Source organism: Oncorhynchus mykiss, chromosome 15, assembly GCF_013265735.2.
Source record: "Oncorhynchus mykiss isolate Arlee chromosome 15, USDA_OmykA_1.1, whole genome shotgun sequence".
Lineage (NCBI taxonomy): Eukaryota > Metazoa > Chordata > Actinopteri > Salmoniformes > Salmonidae > Oncorhynchus > Oncorhynchus mykiss.
This window is the reverse complement of record NC_048579.1, coordinates 58,520,080-58,542,820: the sequence shown is the minus strand read 5'-3', so window position 1 is coordinate 58,542,820 and position 22,741 is coordinate 58,520,080. Positions and strand designations below refer to the sequence as shown.

The following is a 22,741-nucleotide window of genomic DNA, read 5'->3' as shown; positions in this document are numbered from 1 at the left end:
GTCACAATGAGATTGGTGGGATTCAAATAAACAGATTTAGTAAAGAGATGAGATGTTAAAAACTACCCCCGAGCCGTCGCTCACAGGAACTGACCTCACAGTGGACCCGTCATGACCCCGCCAGCCATTCTACTACAGCATTACCCGACAGCCTAATCACTACGATCTACGACATCACAGGTACTCTGAGTTAAGTAACTGTCACGACTTCCGCCGGAGTCGGTCCCTCTCCTTGTTCGAGCGCCGTTCGGCGTCATCGGCCTTCTAGCCATCACCGATCCACTTTTCATTTTCCATTTGTTTTGTCTTTGTTTTTTTTTACAAACCTGGTTTCAATTCCCCCATTAAATGCTTATTATTCAACCCTCTGGTTTCCCCCCATGTTTGTGTTTGTTTTATTGTAAGGCTGTATCTGACGGCTGGGATTATTACTGCCGGGTTTTGTTATTAAGCCCGTTTATTTCATGGTACCAGTATTTTTCCAGCACCATAGTATTGTGTTTATACTGGTGTTTTCTTGAATTAAATACCTTGTCCACGCATCTCAGCTCTCCTGCACCTGCCTCCTTTCACCAGTTACCCACAGCCTTGACAGTAACACTGTTGCGGTACCACACCTCTGGTTCATACACAACCAGCCCACCAGCCACCTACAGTATCCATACTTGAATCTGACACTGAGAATTCCACATAGCAGATCAGAGGGCACGGTGGAGATATTACCATATTGCTTACTGTAGTGTATAGCAGAACTTCCCAACTCTTTCCAATCTACATGAAGTGCTAATGGACTGCTATGGGTATAGGGGTTGTCTGTGGACTGCAGGGCCAGACAGGGTTTATACACTCCACAGTGTTCAGCGTTTATAGCACAGCCTCCTCAAACACTGGAGAGGCCAGGCTCACTGCATCATTCTGTCAACCCATGGCCTTGCAAATCAAAGCACAGAATAAATGTGTTGCATACCTACTCACCCTGTATAACAATATATCAACCATTCAGCAGTTAAGTTCAGAACACTGCTCCCTCCATCTGCTACAGCGCTACCACAAAGACCTGAAAAATAGGACTTTTAAATGTTTTGATGTCCGAGACTGTCTGTCTGGTGATTGTTCTGGTTGGGTGTATATATAAATCATTGATTCCTGTCGTGTATTTATCCCCCTCTGGGCTACTAGTCTTCCTCTCCTCTGCTCCCACTTCCCACCCACGCCTGTTCTAACTCCACTGTCTACTAGCCTACTGTTTGTCTGGTGATTGTTTTGAACGGTTCTGCCTGCTGTGCTGCCTCTTAGCCTGGCTAGCATTGTGAATGAAAAGAGGTCCCCAGACCGATGCTCGACTTGGACAGGAGCTCAGCGGAGCTAAGTACCGCTACTTTAAAATGTTTTACTGCTTGAGCTCGTGTTCCTCTTATAGAATATTAGTGAAAAAGTACTATGGAGCTCCTGCGCCTAAATATAAACAGTACCGGCACACAAAATTAGCATCGGAACCTATTTCAGTCCAAGTCAAGCAATGCCACAGACTCGCCTGGTATGATTAAATAACAATTTAGGGACAGGGAAATATTCAGTTGGTTGCTGGCCTGAGTTTGTAACCACGCCCCCAAGCGTATATCTGAATAGAATAATCCAGTTTAGTATGAAGTTGATGAGTTGATTTGAGCAGAACCGGTTTTGACCAGATCCCAGACCCAACCAAACTGATTCGCTCTGCGGTCTGCAAATCAGCACACACTTCAGGGAGAACCCCCCCCCCACACACACACACTTCAGGGAGAAACACTCTCTCTCTCTCACTCTATGTGTGTGTGTGTGTGTGTGTGTCCTGCACGGCACCATAGAAAACGCCCAGAGTCCTGCTCTTATCAGACTTTAGGCAAATGTCAAAGACAAAGGAATTCTAATTACATTTATGGTCCTGCAGCAACTTTACCTTTGGTTTTACACTCAACGAGCACTCACTCACACGTACTAGTAAATCAGGTCAACCCCTGGGCTGGGCTCCAGTAGTTAAACATACCTGGGTTACTGCTACATGCCCTGACCTGCAGTGCATACACTAAACACACATAGTGAATGCAGGTAACACAGGACAGGATATCCACAGACTGTACCATATGATGGAAGAGTGTTTATGGTATTTATGCTACACTGAGCTGCTCTTCTCTTGCCCACTTCCCTGTGTATGAGTGGAGAGAATCACCACTTGTATTTCCATATAACCGGCTAAACACTGACGTGACAGAGGGTTAGGACGTGTGTGTGTGACCGTGTGTCAGGGAGTCATCCCTCCTGGGAAGCACACTTTCTTTGACAATGTTCCAGCAGAAAGAATGAGGAAGAAAACAAGAAACAAAACAAAAAAGAGAACCAGAAAGAAAACAAGAAAAGAAACAAGAAAACATGAAAAAAACTAAACATGAAAGAGAACGAGAGAGACCGTGAGAAATAGAGATCAAAGTATGAAAGCCAATTTCTAAGCTAGAGATAACAAACTCCTCCAGTTTCTCTGTCTTGTTAAGTGTACAGATAAATGATGAGCCTTTAGCGGGCCTGCAGTGGAGCACATCAGCCCCAGAGGTCTCAATAGCACCAACTTGGACACATCCCGGAGAGGAGTGTGTGTCTCTAATTAATTTAGGGTGGTTTACCAGGCCCCAAGCAAGTAGAGCACAGCCCTCAATATCTCACTGCTAAGGGCCAAGTACATTAACACACACTCGTATAGAGACGTAAAGAGGGTAGAGTCCCCAAAGCCATGCCAAGGACTGTGTCAGCACTCAGATGGAGGGAGATGGAGAGAATGTCATGTAACAGAGAGAGAGAGAGAGTACGCGAGAGAGGAGGTGAAAAAAAGAGAGAGATCCATCCTAGAAAAATCAATAGACTGTTAAGGGCCCAGTGCGGTCAAAAACTAGATTTTCCTATTTTATATTTATCTCCAAACTATGAGGTTGGAATAATACTGTGAAAATTATGTTAATGTCCTTTTAGTGTAAGAGCTGTTTAAAAATATATATTTCAACCTGTTTTGGTGGGATGGAGTTTTGGCCTTAGTTAATAAACTAATAAGAAAGAGAATTCCAAACCTTTCTGCCAATAAAAGCTAGTTTTCCCCTCCCCACAAATTATTTGGGGGCAATTTTAATTGAAAACAATCACAGTAAGGTATTTAATTGTTACCCAGAAATGAGTTGATTGATATTGAGAAGGACCTTTAACATCAATTTACAAAATGGAGAGCTCTACTATGACTAGACAGTCACCCAGAGAACAATATACACACGCACTAATTAAAACTCTGGCGGATAAATAAGGCTACACAGTCCACAGACATCGGGGAGGGAGGGGTGGCAGGAACTCTTCACCAGAAAAGCCTGAAAAGATGTAATCCTCTCCTTTCTGTCATCTGACATTTAATCTATTTTTTTCCAGAACCAAGATTACCCAGCAGCCACCACCCTCAACAAAACACACTCTTTTAGATGGAGAGAGAAGAGGATAGAAAGAAAAAGATGAGCACATAGAGATGGAGAGGGAGGTGGGTGAGGATAAAGAGATGGAGAGAGGTGAGAGAGGGATGGCTATAAAAAGAGAAAGAAGAAGGGTGGATAGAGTAGGAGAAGAGTTGAACAAGTGTAACCATGTAATCGTATTGATTTAGGCCTAAAGAAAGAGAGAAGAGGGATAGATAGAAAGAGAGTAGGAGAAGAGTTGAAGTGTAACAGTGAATCCTGTTGTAATGTAGCTTCCTTAAATAGTACCCGCAAAACACCAGTCTCAACGTCAACAGTGAAGAGGCGACTCCAGGATGCTGGCCTTCTAGGCAGAGTTCCTCTGTCCAGTGTCTGTGTTCTTTTGCCCATCTAATCTTTTCTTTTTATTGCCCAGTCTGAGATATGTATTTTTTCTTTGCAGCTCTGCCTAGAAGGCCAGCATCTTTCTTGACAATTTCTCACCTTCATTTCTCAGAACAAGAATAGAATGACGAGTTTCAGAAGAAAGGTCTTTGTTTTCGGCCACTTTGAGACTGCAATCGAACCCACAAATGTAATCGAACCAACAAGTGCTGATGCTCCAGATACTCAACTAGTCTAAAGAAGGCCAGTGTTTTTGCTTCTTTAATCAAAACAACAGTTTCAGCTGTGCTAACATAATTGCAAAAGGGTTTTCTAATGATCAATTAGCCTTTTAAAATGATAAACTTGGATTAGCTAACACAACGTGCCATTGGAACACAGGAGTGATGGTTGCTGATAATGGGCCTCTGTACGCCTGAAAGATTAGTGGAATCTGTGTGAGTAGCTGGACAGGTAGGATGACTGGCAGTGAAGGTGAACGGGTGGTCACGGGTCAGGTGACAGAGGAATGGACTGAGGCAGGAAATCCTTTAACCATAAAGTGGTATATTTACTGGGTAGTCTGTGGTGCATCACAAAGGAAATAAATAACATGTATCCAATCAAATTCATAATCAAATCATAACAATCATTCATTCATTATTAACATAATTAGGTGATTCAGCAATTCAGTTCATTAAGAGGTCAATAGGAATCATCCTTGAGTCATAATATTCATGAGAAGACTAATACAAATAATTAAATCAGTGATCGGTTATTCAATCTATAATCCCCATCAGTTTGATATCAGAATGGATCAGTTCAGCAAACAATGACGTTTCATATTTCACCCTTTCAAGTTTGTCTTCATGTGTACATGTAATTTCATTACATATTAACCATATATCGATGGCATGATTGACCTGTGATGATCTATCTGTAGGGCCGTGATCATTGACCATTTAGATTAAACAATAGGTCTGAAGCGTGCGCTCCAAACCGCGCGCTCTGCAGTAATAACTATAAACAATAACTGATGGCCCACTCTCCCGATCGCAACAGATAGTTCAGATGAAAAGGTAACAGATTCGGTGGACTTACGTGGATTCATGGATGCACTCACACAACACAGACTGTCCATCTTTGGAGTTCTGATGACGAACACATCGTACTGCGCAGCACATGGCAGGCACAGGACACACACACACACACGTGTCAGAGCTCTTAGGAAAGCAGTTTACCGACTTGGCGTCCACATGTGCAAATGTGTCAGTGTAACCAATGGGCAGATAATTGATCTAGCTTGCTCTCGTTAACACACACACACACACACACACACACACACCACTCCCCTGTGTGTTACGTAATCTACACTGATCTAGTCAACTCAATCTGTGAGCTTTGCTGTGTGTATGTGTATGGTACAGTAACTGAATAGCACTGAATGTGTTTGTAGGTACAGTAGATTTCACACTAATCTAGTGGAAGTAGCTCGCTGATATGAACCAGCTGTATTCCTGTGAGTGTAAATCACAGGGGAGGGGGCAGCTGAGGGGAGGACAGCTGGGCTGTATGGCCATTACTTGACTCGATATTATGGCCGGCAATAATTTGCATCATCACATAAGCTTCTACAGGTAGAGATTGGTTTTATAATCACTGATTAAAAAGATCCAGTCAGCTCTGAGCCTGTGTTATAATATGTAAAGACAGTTCGGTGATACAGAAAATCCTTTTGATGAGTGAGTGCGTATGTGTGTGTTAATCCGAGGCTGTGTTACTCACTATACCCGGCATCTCTGTTGGTTTGTTAGTGCGTGTTTGTCCACTGTAGGCTTAGCTCACGCTCAATCACTAATCTAACAACACACACACATAGACAGAGATCCACAGAGAAGGGAAGATAGAGGGATAGAGAGAAATACCTAAAAAGATTCTGCCAACCTGGTCCAGATATGTACAGCTTCAGCCAAGTCTAGCTAGTAGCTACTTTAGTGTATTAAATCAAACCCCTGTTTGCTCTGACTAGATTCCCTCTTCATCTCTTCTTCCTCCAACACGCCACTCTGCCTGAGGACTCTCGCTCTCTCGTCGATGGCTATAACTCTGTCCTCATTCCCAGAGTTCCTAGCCCAAACACCATGGATAACCCATATCCTACCCACCAACTCACCCAACTCAGGGCGAGTCCATGAATACGGTACACAGACAGACAGACAGAGACAGATACAGACAGACTGACAGACAGAGACAGACAGAACAGTTGATGTCACAGAGACAGGACAAAGAGAGAGGGAGAGAGAGAGAGACAGAACAATTGATCATGCAGAGACAGCGTAAAGAGAGAGGGAGAGAGAGAGACAGAACAGTTGATCTTGCAGAGACAGGATAAAGAGAGAGGGAGAGAGGCAGAACAGTTGATCTTGCAGAGACAGGATAAAGAGAGGGAGAGAGAAGCTTTAGAGCAACACCCCCAAAGTGAATAAATGCCTTTGAGCATCATTCATGCACAGAGACATCAGAGAGAGAGGAGAGAAGGGGAGAGGGAGAGAATGGGGAGCATAGAAAGAGATATCAGCGGCAAAGCTTGGATACGATTGGGGGGGAAGGGGTGAGACTCCTGTGGTTGCCCTGACAACAGAAGGGAATGACAGCTGCTAGGCTACCCCTCACCATAATGGCCAATGGAGCGTCTCAGAGACTAGGGACCCATAATTCAATACATTGAGGCCTTTCCTCTCCCTCCCACCCTCTCTCTCTCTACCCCTCTTCCTCCCACCCTCTCTCTACCCCTCTCCCTCCTTCGCCCTTCCTTTCTCTCACAGAGGTAAGACCGAGCTAATTTCAGTCATTTGTGGTGATTGGACAGTAGTATGAGGTATGTGGGCTCTCTGATTGAGGTGGTCAGATAAGGCAGGCTCATTGTAGACATTAATACTGTATGCATCCAGACTGAAACAGTGTCTGTGTAGCATGATGCCCTGGGAAACAACTGCAACATTAAATGAGAACTCAAGCGCTTGTTCCCTTAAGGATGGCTCATTTAATCACCTATTGTAGAACTATTGCCCTGATTGTTTTTATATTTGGTCTGAGAGGACAGTTTTTTTTGTTTTTTTATCAAATTTTATTTTTCTTTAAAACAACAACAATACTAACGTGGGCGTTCTGGTTAGTGGTTGCGCTCGCCCCCACCCGCCCCGAGATGCCGGCAAGGCCCCGCTCATAACCACCAGGAACAACACACATCTCTCACAGCATGAAACCAAAACACAAAACATAAATAGTGAAACACAAAACATCCAATAATCCCATCCCCACCCCTGATTGGAGGACCTTTTATACTGTACATTTGTGTATAAAATTATTCCAATCAATTCCACCTTCAGACAGCCACAGATCAACCCATCTCTCCCAGTAAATCACCATTCTACCATTTCCTCTTCTAATGCATCCCTCCATTCTCCCATGTTGTCTCACTAGGAACCTCCCCATCATTCTCCCATGGTGTCTCACTAGGAACCTCCCCATCATTCTCCCATGGTCTCTCACTAGGAACCTCCCCATCATTCTCCCATGGTGTCTCACTAGGAACCTCCCCATCATTCTCCCATGGTCTCTCACTAGGAATCTCCCCATCATTCTCCCATGTTGTCTCACTAGGAACCTCCCCATCATTCTCCCATGTTGTCTCACTAGGAACCTCCCCATCATTCTCCCATGTTGTCTCACCAGGAACCTCCCCATCATTCTCCCATGTTGTCTCACTAGGAACCTCCCCATCATTCTCCCATGGTCTCTCACTAGGAACCTCTCCATCATTCTCCCATGGTGTCTCACTAGGGACTTGAACCTCCCCATCATTCTCCCATGTTGTCTCACTAGGAACCTCCCCATCATTCTCCCACGGTCTCTCACTAGAAACCTCCCCATCATTCTCCCATGTTGTCTCACTAGGAACCTCCCCATCATTCTCCCACGGTCTCTCACTAGGAACCTCCCCATCATTCTCCCATGTTGTCTCACTAGGAACCTCCCCATCATTCTCCCATGTTGTCTCACTAGGAACCTCCCCATCATTCTCCCATGGTCTCTCACTAGGAACCTCCCCATCATTCTCCCACGGTCTCTCACTAGAAACCTCCCCATCATTCTCCCACGGTCTCTCACTAGAAACCTCCCCATCATTCTCCCATGGTGGCTCACTAGGAACCTCCCCATCATTCTCCCATGGTGGCTCACTAGGAACCTCCCCATCATTCTACCATGGTGTCTCACCAGGGACCTCCCCATCATTCTCCCATGGTGTCTCACTAGGAACCTCCCCATCATTCTCCCATGTTGTCTCACCAGGGACCTCCCCATCATTCTCCCATGTTGTCTCACTAGGAATCTCCCCATCATTCTTCCATGGTGTCTCACTAGGAATCTCCCCAGCATTATCCCATGGTGTCTCACTAGGAACCTCCCCATCATTATCACATGGTGTCTCACTAGGAACCTCCCCATCATTATCCCATGGTGTCTCACTAGGGACTTGAACCTCCCCACCTGCAACCTTTCTGCTGAAATTGCCCCATAAATGTACATTTTACCCAAGAGCACGATATTATTTCCTATTGACTGACAGCAGCACCCTGACATTATGGCATAACAACTATTCCTGGACCCGACTCCAAAAACAAGCCAACGATGGACAGTACCAAGAGAGATGCTCTACTAATTCTGTTTCCGCATGGCAGAGTCTGCACCGGTCTGACTGTTGAATACCCCATATACCGAGCATTCTGTTTGTAGCGAGAATTTAATATAATAGCTTAAATTGAAAAGAACTATCAGTTCATAATCCCGATGCCATGGTATTGGGACATCGGAAATCTGTTCCCAACTATCTTGAATTTTATGTGGCATAGTTGTCAACCCTCTTGACTGTGAAACTGATACATTTCACGATTTATATTAGCATTCTTAAGCCATTTAGGATTTTTTGATTAGTGGCAGACAAATTATACTGAACAAAAATATAAACGTAACATGTAAAGTGTTGGTCCCATGTTTCATGAGTAGAAGTTAAAGATCCCAGAAAATGGCCATACGCACAAAAAGCTAATTTCTCTCAAATGTTGTGCACAAATTTGTTTACATCCCTGTTAGTGAGCATTTCTCCACAACACAATGCCACAGATGTCTCAAGTTGAGGGAGAATGCAATTGGCATGCTGACTGTAGGAATGTCCATCAGAGCTGTTGCCAGAGAATTGAATGTTAATTTCTCTAAACATAAGCCGCCTCCCAATGGCATTTTAGAGAAATTGGCAGTACGTCCAACCGGCCTCACAACAGCAGACCACGTGTAACCACACCAGCCCAGGACCTCCACATCCAGCTTCTTCACCTGCGGGATCGTCTGAGACCAGCCACCTCGACAGCTGATGAAACTGAGGAGTATTTCTGTCTGTAAAAAAAAGCTTTTGTGGGGAAAAACTCATTATGATTGGCTGGGCCTGGCTCCCTGGTGGGTGGGCCTGGCTCCCAAGTGGATGGGCCTATCTTCCCTGGCCCACTCATGGCTGCACCCCTGCCCAGTCATGTAAAATCCATAAATTTGGGCCCAATTCGTTTATTTAAATTGACTTATTTCCTTATATGAACTGTAACTCAGTAAAAATTGTAGAAATTGTTGGATTTATATTTGTGTTCAGTATAATTAATTCCTTTCTCTTTTAAGTAATTTCCTCTTCCAGTTTTTGTGGCAGAGCTGTGATGAGTTGGTTATAATTTTGTATTGAGCAGACATCTCCATTCACCTGGATTCATTTGTTGTATGACATAATTCTACCGTCGTTGTTTACAATGTCATTCATAAACAGGGTACCTTCCTTAAACATTCTCTCCAAGAAAATTGGTTCATCCTCCATCAGTACATTGGAGTTTAGCCATATTATTTGCTGTAATATATATTCTGCCTCTTCTGGAGGATAAAATTAGAATTGTAGCCAACTCTGTATAACTTCATTTAAAAATAAAAGATACTTTAAACACGGTTCCATTGTCAATCCATCGGAAATTGAGTTTTAATCTGTATAACAGCACAGAGACCCCTTTTAAACATTGGATGTGCCTCTTTTAGCAGCTTACTGGAAAACCCTGTTTGGATTTAGATATTGTTTCCGTATAATAAAATCTTTAAGAGAGAAGTTTAATGCCTTGATATTTAATCATTGTAGCCATCCAAACTCATATTCATTATATAAATATACCGGTTTAACTTTAACTTGTTTTTCCATTCTAAATTAAATGAAATGTTTTGCTCATATAACTTGAAAAAGCATTATCCTGGAGTTGGTAGAGCCATGAATAGCTGTGTCAACTGTGATATCACTAGAGAATGAATCAGTGTAATTTCCCATAGACTGACAGGTGTTTCCCTTTCCACGGTTTCAAGGTCCTATCTGTTTTCTATCAAAATTGACAGTTGCAAGATCATTAAACTTTCCTGTAATGTATACCCCAAGCACATCAACAGCACCATCAAGTAATTGGGAGACCACATCGCAATTTATAAATTTGTGACTTTTAGAGACCCAATCCGTAATATAGTACACTTAGTAGTTGGGTTTTAAATCAGATAAACTGGAGACATTATCCAGGTCCTCAATAAGACTGTTCAGGGTTGAAGATTGAAACTTGAATCATCAGCATATGATACCTTTGTTTCTAATCCATTAATTTTTAACCCATTACTTTTATCATTGGATCTGATTTTTATAATTAACAATTCAATGGCCATAGCAAACAAGTATGGTGAAAGAGGGCAACCCTGTTTTACACCTCCTGACAACAAAAACATTTTCAGAGAAATAACCATTATTTATAATGTTACATAAAGGAATGTTATACATTACTTTTATACATTTTACAAGAGATTCTCTAAAGTTGAAATAATCCAGGCACTTAGAAATACATTCAAGTCATACTTTTATTGAAGGCTTTCTTAAAATCTGCTATAAAGATGATGCCTGGTTTCCCTGCATTCTGATAGTTTAAGTATTTCTAATAGCTGGCTGTTATCTCCAATATATCCTCAATCCATCGTTTTCTCACTTTTGGCACCATAGAAAAAGATACCAGAAAGTAGTCAATCCGACTAGCTTGATATTCCCTCTTTTCTGATGACCAAGCGGCCATTAACGCCTTTGGAATGTGCCATCAGCCACTTCTCTCTCCGATGCACTGGCCCCGGGGCCACAGTAAATTGCGCTCACAACACACTATTTAATGGCCTGTTACTACACTGCCAAAAACAGCTCAGCAACACACACACACAAACAAACACACAAACAAACACGCAAACACACTCGCTCACTCACACACATACATGCATACCACACACACACAACCCATCCGTACATTATTTTTATTCCTGTGTCTCGTTGGAATAAGACCTCAGGCAGTAAAAGTCCAGTCTGTACTTGAGTGGAGCAGGCTGGGAAAAACACAGCCTTAAGAAACTTACTCTGCCCAAGGGCAGACTTCCAGGGAGTTGTGAAAGGAAAAGACAACCCATCCCTTCTTCGCTCTTTCTACGAGTCTCCCTCTCTTTCTCAGCAAGGCAGGAAAACCTTCTCTAGTTAAACAGAGGAGAAAAGACAGAAACAGCATATTCTCCCCATAAACTTGATAGATTAGGCACACATGCGGCACTATACTACATATATATACACACTACATACATATACACACACACACTATGCAACACTTCACCATACACACACACTATGCAACACTTCACCACACACACACTATGCGACACTACACCACACACACACTATGCGACACTACACCATACACACACACACACACACACACACACACACAGGGTGGAGCTGACCTTTGTGTATTCAGTACTTAAGATGGAAAGACTAGCAAGGCACTAATGAATAAATAGCGAGGCACTAATTAATAAATAACATTCAACCTTAATAACACCCTCCATCGATCACAATGTCTGCATGTCTATCTCTCTGTCAGTTTGCCTGTTTGTCAGATTACAATTCTAGCATCTCTGTTGATGTAAAGGGTTTGAAAGCTTTCGCTCTCTGAAATCAATTTTTATTCAGTGAAATGTGCCAGCTTCAGTCAGTGTGTGTAGTTAAATATAAATGAGTGGGGATGGTGGCAGGGCAGAGAGGAGAGGGGCACCGTTTTTATATGACAGATGCCAAATGGACACACACTGACGAGTGCTGCTGGCTACAGCGTGTGTGTGTGTGTGTGTGTGTGTGTGTGTGTGTGTTGTCATCAGCACCAGTGATAACAACAACATATGGATTTGTCTTCCATAATGTAAATGCTATATGCGGATGTTAAATCTAGGCCACTTTCCTTCTAACTGCAAAACAACTATCCTGTAATGAAAATATGGGGCATGTGTAGTAGGGAGGGTGAAAAGAGTATGTTCTGTCTCTCAGCATCTCCTCTCCCTGCTCCGTAGTCTGTTCCAGCCAGGGTTATCCCGTCCCGGTTGACTCACGGACAAGCCGCCACTCACCAGCCACGCAAATTAACGTATGGATGGCTGGCGAGAGCCCCCAAACGCTCCTTTCCACTCCAGTAGCCGTTACCGACCAAGGGTTTCCACTGTCAGATAGAATATGTGGAATATGCCAGTGCCATCCCCCTGCCTTCCCCTTGACTCTCCCTCACAAAAGCTGCACCCTTTCCCCTATGCCTACCCTCTATAAGGGATATATAGCTGAATACCAGCTAGACCCCTGACTACATATACTTCTTTACATTTTCACACATTAATTGAGGGGGTGGTTTGTCGTATACTAGGATAAATAGCTCGATTTAGTTTTGCATAGCCTATCCCCTAAATGGGTCATGGTATGGGGATCAGCTATCAGTGTTGTTTGTTCTATAAGTATAACTCGTCACTGTATCTCACCCACGACATTACAGTTAAGAATGAACACAAACACCAGGGACAAAACAACTATACCGTGGCAAACTACAGAGTGGGAATGACCGTATAAAGCAAAGCGTTTAGGGGCCACGTCCACCACAAACATCTGGCTGCACATTTGCTCCCGACAAAACCGTTAAGGTAAAGGAACCGAATGAATAGAATCTACTTCGTAAATTTGTTCAACAGTTGTTGTGTTCATGGACGAGCACTTGACAGAGGTCGCACGCAAAGTTGTGTTTTGTGAAAAGAGCTGCTGTTGCAGTCAATGAAACACCTGCCCAGCAGTACAAATCCTTGACTAACCGGTTTATACCTGGCTGTCAAAACAACAGATACAAACACTGAGTGTATAAATAACACATTCAGTTAGACATGTGTTGGCTAGATACAAAACAAATCTAAAGCAATAAATGACCACAATTTACAAACAGCCTGTCTAACTATGGAATGATCTGAAATTATTCCTAAAGTAGATTCCTAAACATGTCCTGTTGCAATTAACTACAACGTCTCACATGATGTAATGGATACGGTGCACATAATTTCCAAATCAAGTCGCCCCAACACTTGGGACTGCGCTGCACGATGGAACGGTTCCGAACTCGACTCAGTCACGGATAAACTATAGCCCAAATACTTTGTTAGCTACGGTTAGTTGGGATAATTCGCATAGAGACAACTGGTTGTTGCTACTCTCGCTAACAACATAGATTATACATATTACCGATATTGTACACTACAACCGCCACGAAGAAGTGCTAGTATACTACCGAATATCAAACGTGACAAATGTTGGCTAGCTCTACAGACGCAGTCAGATACGTTACAGCAAGTCACTGTCATTCCGCAGACGATGTGACCAGGAAGGCATATTTACCATTTCGCCGCAGATGTTATATCTCTCTACTTCTGATAAACTTTTATCCACAGCGATATCGGCACTGGGCATAGTCCCGTAGTTTGGTCCGTGAATGTGGACTTGACGTTCCCCTACAAAAGCAAAGTTACAAACTGTCCATCGTGCTCACGTCGTCCCCTTCCGAGAGCTGTCACTCATCACTGTCACTCACAACGGTTGTGGGGTGATCAGTGTCTCCGGAGGTAATCTGCTTCCGAAGCACAGGACAGAGTGCGAAGCCACTAGACTCCTCCCACTACTCCAGGGGGGGTAAATTCATTTATATATTTAACCGACAAAATTATGATTAGCCAGAGTTGAGCTAGGTGAGAGTGTGTTGCCTATGTTGAAATGAACAACCATCCACGATTAGAAATATGAATATATAGTAAATAGCCTAGACATGGAGAGAAGGCATCAAATGTCATTCTCCCCATACATATGTTGCTGCCCATGGGACGACATAACATTTTACTAATGGCAAGTCGAATGAATATAGCACTAGATACGATGAAGTTCGGGTCATTTTCCACCGAGTGCGAAATGTCCATTTAGCACAGTCCAAGACACCGTGGCCGCGCCTCATGACCTCCTTGATAACTGATGTCATCAGCGCGCTGCACCTGTCTGTGACTGGCACATCTTTGTTTTTAGAGTATTGGTTCCGAAGTAATATCCTATTGGCGAGCCAACTGGTAAATGCAGAGGGTATTTTTTCTTAGTTATAAGGAATTCTTATAACTTTACAAGGTCCCTGTAACACCTAAAGATTTTGAAATTGTTTTAGATGCCATTTATTATTCATTATTATTCATTATTATTCAGGAACGCGTCAAGACCTGACCCTCAGAACCTACCTTCCATTAACCCTGTTGACCTGTTGACTTGAGATTTGTTTCTCTTCTGGTCCATTCAGCAACAGAGCGATACGAACCTTGTTTCAGCAGAATGTTGTATTATGTCATGCCTTATTGGAACGGTTTTATTGATAATATCTGTGGGGGAAAAGGTTGGATGTCGCCACACACATACCTACTTGTTAACAAAATTAAGGACAATATTCATAAATATTATCCTGCCAACTTCTATATGAAGAAGTTTTAAAAAAAAACATCAACTCAAATTGTACCTTTTGTAATGACCACCCAGAAACGGTGTTGCATCTTTTTTTGCCAATGTATTCAGGTAAGGAATCTGTGGCAAGACATCAGTAGATTTATAATTGAACACATTTATGAAGATTTTACACTATTGTGGATAGATGTACTGCTTGGATTCTTTACCTATGATAGAAATAAGTTGAACAATTTTATGTAATTAATTGAATTATTCTTTTTGCCAAATTTCATAGTCACAAATGTAAATTTACAAACAAAACACCACATTTCTTACCTTAAAAAAATGAATTGAACTGTATTTTATGACAATTAAATACTCTACTAACAAAAAAGCTGTTAGAATTATAAGTGTATGTATGTTTCTTAAGGTCCTTGTGTAATGTGATATTGTACACCCTAGCCCCGCCCCCTAGCCCCGCCCCCTAGCCCCCTTTGTATATTATTTATATATACTTGTGTTCCGCCATGTAAAAAAAATGTAAATAACAAGACTGCCGCATCTTTCCACAGAAGCCTCAACAGCGCCCCATGTAGGTGCTTCACTGCATGCATGTGTGCTACGGAGATCGGCTTGGTAAAACAGCTGATCAAAATAAAGCATTTCTACAGCGAGGTAGCCTTGGCCTAAGCATGTCACCCTTTGGAAGAGGTAGTGGATATCCCACCCTTGTCTCCAAGGATAAAGGTCCACATAAATAATTCAATAAGGATATCTCTTTTATTGTGTCATCTATTTTTAAAGACACAGTTGGCAGCCCACAGTACTGCTGGCTAGCAGATGAGTCCAGTAGCTGTGTCACGTGACCCAGGCCCAGGAGGTTGTTGTTATTTTACTGTCCATAAACGGAACAGGACATTTAATCCTCAGCTTATTCATATGCAGTCTCCCACCTTTCAGACCCCCACGTCGCCTTCACAAGGTAAACCAGCTATAACATTCCTGATCAGTAAACAAACACACACATACAGTTGAAGTCGGAAGTTTACATACACTTTCGCCAAATACATTTAAACTCAGTTTTTCACAATTCCTAATCATAGTAAAAATTCCCTGTCTTAGGTAAGTTAGGATCACCACTTTATTTTAAGAATGTGAAATGTCAGAATAATAGTAGAGAGAATTATTTGTTTCAGCTTTTATTTCTTTCATCACATTCCCAGTGAGTCAGAAGTTTACATACACTCAATTAGTATTTGCTAACATTGCCTTTAAATTGTTTAAGTTTAGTCAAACGTTTCGGGTAGCCTTCCACAAGCTTCCCACAATAAGTTGGGTTAATTTTGGCCCATTCCTCCTGACATAGCTGGTGTAACTGAGTCAGGTTTGTGTGCCTCCTTGCTAGCACATGCTTTTTCAGTTCTACCCACACATTTTCTATAGGATTGAGGTCAGGGCTTTGTGATGGCCACTCCAATACCTTGACTTTGTTGTCCTTAAGCTATTTTTCCACAACTTTGGAAGTATGCTTGGGGTCATTGTCCATTTGGAAGACCCATTTGTGACCAAACTTTAACTTCCTGACTGATGTCTTGAGATGTTGCTTCACTATATCCACATAATTTTCCTTCCTCGTGATGCCATCCAGTTTGTGAAGTGCACCAGTCCCTCCTGCAGCAAAGCTCCTCTGGTGGCCAATAGAAAGAGAGAGTCACACAGCCGTTAATGGCCATAACGACCGGGCCGGTGACAGGTAGACGTTCCAAGACTGAATGAATCAGCTTGGAGGGAGAGAACATCACCTGGCGCAGAGGGCACGGTGAGCGGCACAGAGGGCACGGTGGGTGGCACAGAGGGCATGGTGGGCGGCACAGAGGGCACCGTGAGCGGCACAGAGAGGGTTGGCATGAGTGTCAAGATGGGATCAGATTGAATCTGGCTCTGGAGTAATTCATCCATTAGATACGGAGTCAATTGGAGAAGGGAGAATATGTTGATACATTTGGTGGGGGTGAATCATTAATAAGTTATTTACATGTTGCGTGTCAGAAATACTGCAGCCAGAGACAGTACAATTCCATCAGGAGAGAAGTCATCATGTCTTCTTTACCTTCTCACTCTCAACACAGGCTGAAAACAGCCCCTAGCCTGGCCCCACCTAGCCCCTTCACTGTTGGCAGATCTGAAGAAACCAGGTAAGCAACAAGTCCTCAAATGGGTTTATGGGAGCTTCAACCATATTGCTTCCATCTTTTTCCGTACTATAAACACAAAATAGACTTCTTGAGGCGGCAGGTATCCTAGCGACTAGTTAGAATCCGAGAGCCGACGAGGTAAAAAATCAGTCGATGTGTCCTTGAGCAAGGCACGTAACCCTAATTGCTCCAGGGTCACTGGCAGACCCTGGCCATGACCCCACTCTCCGAGGGTTTCCCAGGGGGAGTTAGGATATGCAAAAAACACATTTCCAATTCACACACGCGTATAATAAACACTTGTACATGAAATAGGACAAATATAAGCCCCCACCAAATTATTATTATTAGTAGTATTATAAATAAGGTCAGAGAGGTAGAGGGTACAGGGAATGGGGACAGATCTCGCTGCTTTGCTCAGACCATTTAACTAATCCACTTCTATCCCATCATCACCTATGTAGGCCTGTTGATTAGTTCAAATGTGTTTGATTTATAATGAGGAATGGAATGTTCATTTGGTCTAAATTGGTGTTTGGCTGCATTGATTTGGCTTGGAGCACCATGTGTGCCCAGGGGGAACAGCTTTAGAACAAACACGGATGCACGCATGCACCGATGCATGCTGCATGCTGCACACACACACACACACACACACACACACACACACACAGTCTGCTCATATAACTCACAATGATCAGAGCACTAATCAGAAGTTCTCCAGACATGGAACTCTAATACAGCTTTTACGCTGGTCTCAATTGCAAAACCAAGTCACTGTTTAGTTCCTTGCGCCGCTCTCTCTCTCCCTCTCCTTTTCTGCTGCTTTCTTAATTAATCAGACAGAAGTCTCATCCCTCTGAGAGCTGAACTACCTGCAGTGTGTTCGCTCTTTATAAATACACACTCTCTCCTTTGCCGCAACATCTTATCTAAATGGCACTAGTGGTCTCGCTTGATAGTCCATTTATTTTGAGTTGATAATCCAATTACTCTGAAAGATAAGATTGTCCAGTTTGTTAATATTGACTTTGCATAGAGAGACCGTGGGCTATAGTTCATCTGGTGTGTGCGCGTACGAGTGGTGTTTATCGCAAAGACTGCCATTGTTCCATTTCCCCCTGACGTTGTGTTCGTTCTACACTTCCTGTGCCACTTCCTGTCTCTGTCCCAGACGTCACCCCAATCTGACCTCTACCTTCCCACATGGTTCCTGAACAGAACATTTAGGTAGAGTTATGGAATGTTGATGTAGAGATCTGGAATGTTTTAATGGGATCCTAATGAAGCCTCTACAAGAATCATATTGGCTCGTAACTGACCTCAAAGCTGCCCTCTGTGTTTGTGCGTGGGTGATTGTGTGATAATCTTACGAAGAACAAGGAAATCGAAACGAACAGACGATTCCCCCTGGTAAGGCATTGGAACAGACTGCTCTGAGGAACTCTGGCCCTTCTCCTTCCTGTGTGACTCAGAGAGACGCCAGGGCCAGATTAGGTCACACACTGTCTGGGTCTCAGTCACACACACACACACCCACACACAGTGCATTGCTGCTCCTCTAGCAGTGTTAAGGCCTATCTGTCCAGACTGGTGATGTGCTGAGCGTAATCGGATTAGGAGAACAGATATGCACATATGGGAACACAAAGTGTGAATCTGTATTCTCTGTTTCAGTCCTGTTTTTACCCGTGTGTGTATGGAGCATGTGTGACAGACAGTCTGTGTGACATCTTCCCTAATCTCGACGCAGCAACGCGGGTACTCTGAAAAGATTCAGTATACTGAGACAGAGTGAACACACGCACACGCTCAGGCACACGCACACGCACACACACACACACACACACACACACACACACACACACACACACGGTCCTTGTCTCTATGTAATTGGGATAGTGTGGTTGAAGTAGTTTGTGATGACCAAATCCACTCTCTCTCTCTCTGTCTCTCTCTCACATTCTCAATTCAATTTAATTTAACGGCTATATTGGCATGGGAAACATATGTTTATGTTTAGATAATAAACAAAAGTGAAATAAACAATACAAAAATGAACTGTAAACATTACACTCTGTCTCTCTCTTTCATACTGCTTCCTTTCCACTGCTATCTGATACGAGCTGCTGATTTTAGACTCACACACACACACACACACACACACACACACACACACACACACACACACACACACACACACACACACACACACACACACACACACACACACACTCACACACACACACACACACACACACACACACACACACACACACACACACACACACACACACACACACACACACACAGCCACTGTTTCTATGGATGGGTTTCTCTGACAAACCAATCAGTCTCGCCGGCCTCATACCTCAGCCATGTGTGATAACAGAGGCTACTTTCTGACTGCCAGACATTATTAAACGCACTCAGAGGGCAGGCTGGGAACGAATCAACACTGGGTTGCTAAAATTACATAAGTCATAACAGAACTGTACTAAACTTGAATGGCAGGCGGGGACCAGCATGGAGAGGCTGTAGAGAGGAGAAGGCAGGGAGTGGAATAGACAGCAACTACCTCCTCTCTCTCCTTACCCTTCTCTTGTCCTCTCTCTCTCTCTCCCTCCTTTCCCCTTGGACCCCCTCCCCCAAACAGCTTTCCTTTTCAGCCAGACATCACACTATTGAGAAAGACTTACTGCCCCCCCTTGCCCCCAACAAAACACCCCTCCTTGCCCCCTGTCCTCCTCCTCCCCTCCTCCTATTCTGTTCTATTCAGACCTTCAGACCAAGAGTGAAATGGTGGACCAAGAGACCCATCCACAAGCCACTAATCCCTCCCATCTCCACGGTCTCTTTTGTCCCAGCACAGCTGGCAGAAAATGGGGCATATGAATACAGGGCTAGGGGGAGTGACTGGTAGAGGTGGGTGGTGGTAGGAGGGGGACGGTAATATTCAACCTCAGCTGTAAATCTGACTGGACTGTGTGGCAGAATATCATTAAAGAGAGAAAGAGGGTCTTACCAGCGTATATACCTGATTATACACAGATACAACCGCCAGATAAAGAGAGAGAATAATACCAATTGTTTGTATATTCATTTAACTTTTATTTAACTAGGCGAGTCAGTTAAGAACAATCATGGCCGGTTGTGATACAGCCTGGAATCGAACCAGGGTGTCTGTAGTGATGCCTCTAGCACTGAGATGCAGTGCCTTAGACTGCTACAGATACAAGGCAGAGAGAGAGAGGAGAGTAAGGAGAGAGAGGGGGAGAGACAGAGACAGAGATAAAGAGAGAGACATAGAGAGAGAGAGGAAGAGAGAGAGAGACAGAAAGAGAGACAGACACAGAGAGAGACAGAGAGAGAGAGGGGGGGGGAGACAGAGAGGTGGGGAGACAGAGAGAGAGGAAGAGAGAGAGAGGGGGGAGAGAGGAAGAGAGAGCGGGGAGAGAGAGAGAGAGAGAGAGAGAGAGAGAGGGGGGAGAGAGACAGAGACAGAGAGAGAGAGAAAGAGAGAGAGACAGAGACAGAGAGAGAGACAGAGAGAGAGACAGAGAGAGAGGAAGAGAGAGAGGTGAGAGAGAGAGAGAGAGACAGAGAGAGGAAGAGAGAGAGGGGGGAGAGAGGAAGAGAGAGAGGTGAGAGAGAGAGAGAGAGACAGAGAGAGAGCGAGGAAGAGACAACAGAGACAGAGACAGAGAGAGAGAGAGAGAGGGGGGGATAGAGAGAGACAGAGAGAGAGAGACAGAGAGAGAGACAGAGAGAGAGAGACAGAGAGAGAGACAAAGAGAGAGGAAGAGAGAGAGGGGGGGAGAGAGGAAGAGAGAGAGGTGAGAGAGAGAGAGAGACAGAGAGAGCGAGGAAGAGACAACAGAGACAGAGAGAGACAGAGAGAGAGAGAGAGAGAGAGAGGGGGGGGGATAGAGACAGCGAGGAAGAGAGAGGATAAGAGTGAAAACAACATAGTAGAGTTCATAGAAAGACAGGGCAATTGACCGTTACCATTAAGAACGCAAACACTCAACCTAATTGTGTTAACTATGGTGACCTCTGATCTATGGTTTCCTATAGGCCACTGAGGCTCCAGCAGCTTCTAGAAAGAGATTTGATATGTCATTCCCTTAGTGGGGGTCCAAAGTGATGCAGGGCACACCCTTTCATGTATACCTATGAGTAGAAAACACACACACGCTCTGACACACACACACATATAACTCTCCCACACACTCACTAGACGTGAGTGAATATCAAGCCGGTGGCATTCTGACCTAACTAGTCTTTTTTAGTGTTAGAAGGTCTATTCTGAGTGTGTTTATTGACCGATGGGGAACTGTGAGAGGATAAAGAGTTGGCAGACAGGGCTGTGGTGTTAGAGAGAGAGAGCGAGAGAGAGAGAGAGAGGAGAGAGAGAGGAGAGAGAGAGAGGAGAGAGAGAGCGAGAGAGGAGAGAGATAGAGAGAGAGAGATAGAGGGGCAGGAGAGAGAGAGAGAAGAGAGATAGAGAGAGAGAGAGATAGAGGGGCAGGAGAGAGAGAGAGAAGAGAGATAGAGAGAGAGATGAGGGAGAGAGAGAGAGAGAGCAGAGCCACTGTCAGATGGAGATGGATTGATAATAACAGACTGATGCATCCTGCCTGTCAGCGAGCGAAAGCACCCAGCTGTGAATAACACGCGTAATCACACGAGGCGAGGGAAAGAAAGGAGGCACTTTTTTAGTTTCATTTCACACAAATGATGAGTCTGTTCTTCTCTCGCTCTCTCTTCCCCTCTCTCTCTCTCTCCTCTCTCTCTCTCTCTTCCCCTCTCTCTCTCTCTTCCCCTCTCTCTCTCTCTTCCCCTCTCTCTCTCTCTCCTCTCTCTTACACCACAGCCCTGTCTGCCAACTCTTTATCCTGGTTATTAGAGTCTTCTTTGATTTGGCACTAAAACAGACCTCCCACAGGAATATGAGAGGTTGTTCCAAATACAACTCTCTTTTCTGTTGACATAATGGGAGGAGGAGGGGAATTAATGGGTGGAAAGTATCACCCTGAGACAATTAAATGAAAGTAGCTAATGTTGTTGCTGAATTGCAAGATTAGAGGAGGTTTATTGGGATGAAGTGTTTTCATTCAGTTTCACGTAATTAGTTTCATAAATTTGTAAATTCGCTTTATACACTCACCACACACAGCCAATTTCAACACAATTAGGCTGTCAGCCAGCATGCCCCCACATGCACACACACACACCCTAGCACACTCTCTCATACGACCGTAAAGGTTTTCAGCGTACAGATCAGTGATCATAGAGACACGTCAAACCCAGAACTACCCATTGTAACAATCACCTACTCTGTCTGAAATGAGTGTGTACTGTGTTGTCTGTCTGACTGTCTGTCTGTCTGTCTGTCTGTCTGTCTCTGTCTGTCTCTGTCTGTCTGTCTGTCTGTCTGTCTGTCTGTCTGTCTGTCTGTCTGTCTGTCTGTCTGTCTGTCTGTCTCTGTCTGTCTCTGTCTGTCTGTCTGTCTGTCTGTCTGTCTGTCTGTCTGTCTCTGTCTGTCTCTGTCTGTCTGTCTGTCTGTCTGTCTGTCTGTCTGTGTCTGTCTGTCTGTCTGTCTGTCTGTCTGTCTGTCTGTCTGTCTGTCTGTCTGTCTGTCTGTCTCTGTCTGTCTCTGTCTGTCTCTGTCTGTCTGTCTGTCTGTCTCTGTCTGTCTCTGTCTGTCTCTGTCTGTCTGTCTCTGTCTGTCTGTCTGTCTGTCTGTCTGTCTCTGTCTGTCTCTGTCTGTCTGT

At 43.9% G+C, this 22,741-nt stretch overlaps 1 protein-coding gene across 2 annotated transcripts in view; it reads right to left on the bottom strand.

Annotated features, from left to right (window-relative positions):
* The window catches only part of LOC110490442 (transmembrane and coiled-coil domain protein 3), a 36,021-nt gene that overhangs the window by 7,517 nt on the left and 5,763 nt on the right, over window positions 1-22,741 (bottom strand). Inside the window, exon 1 of one of the 2 annotated variants that reach the window (XM_021563834.2) lies at window positions 13,693-13,947. The exons of the other annotated variant lie outside the window; for it this stretch is intronic. Coding sequence (XP_021419509.2) covers window positions 13,693-13,764 — 72 coding nt within the window. The 5' untranslated portion in view covers window positions 13,765-13,947. Of the gene's footprint in view, window positions 1-13,692; window positions 13,948-22,741 lie in introns of those variants that run through there. 2 annotated transcript variants of the gene reach the window in all.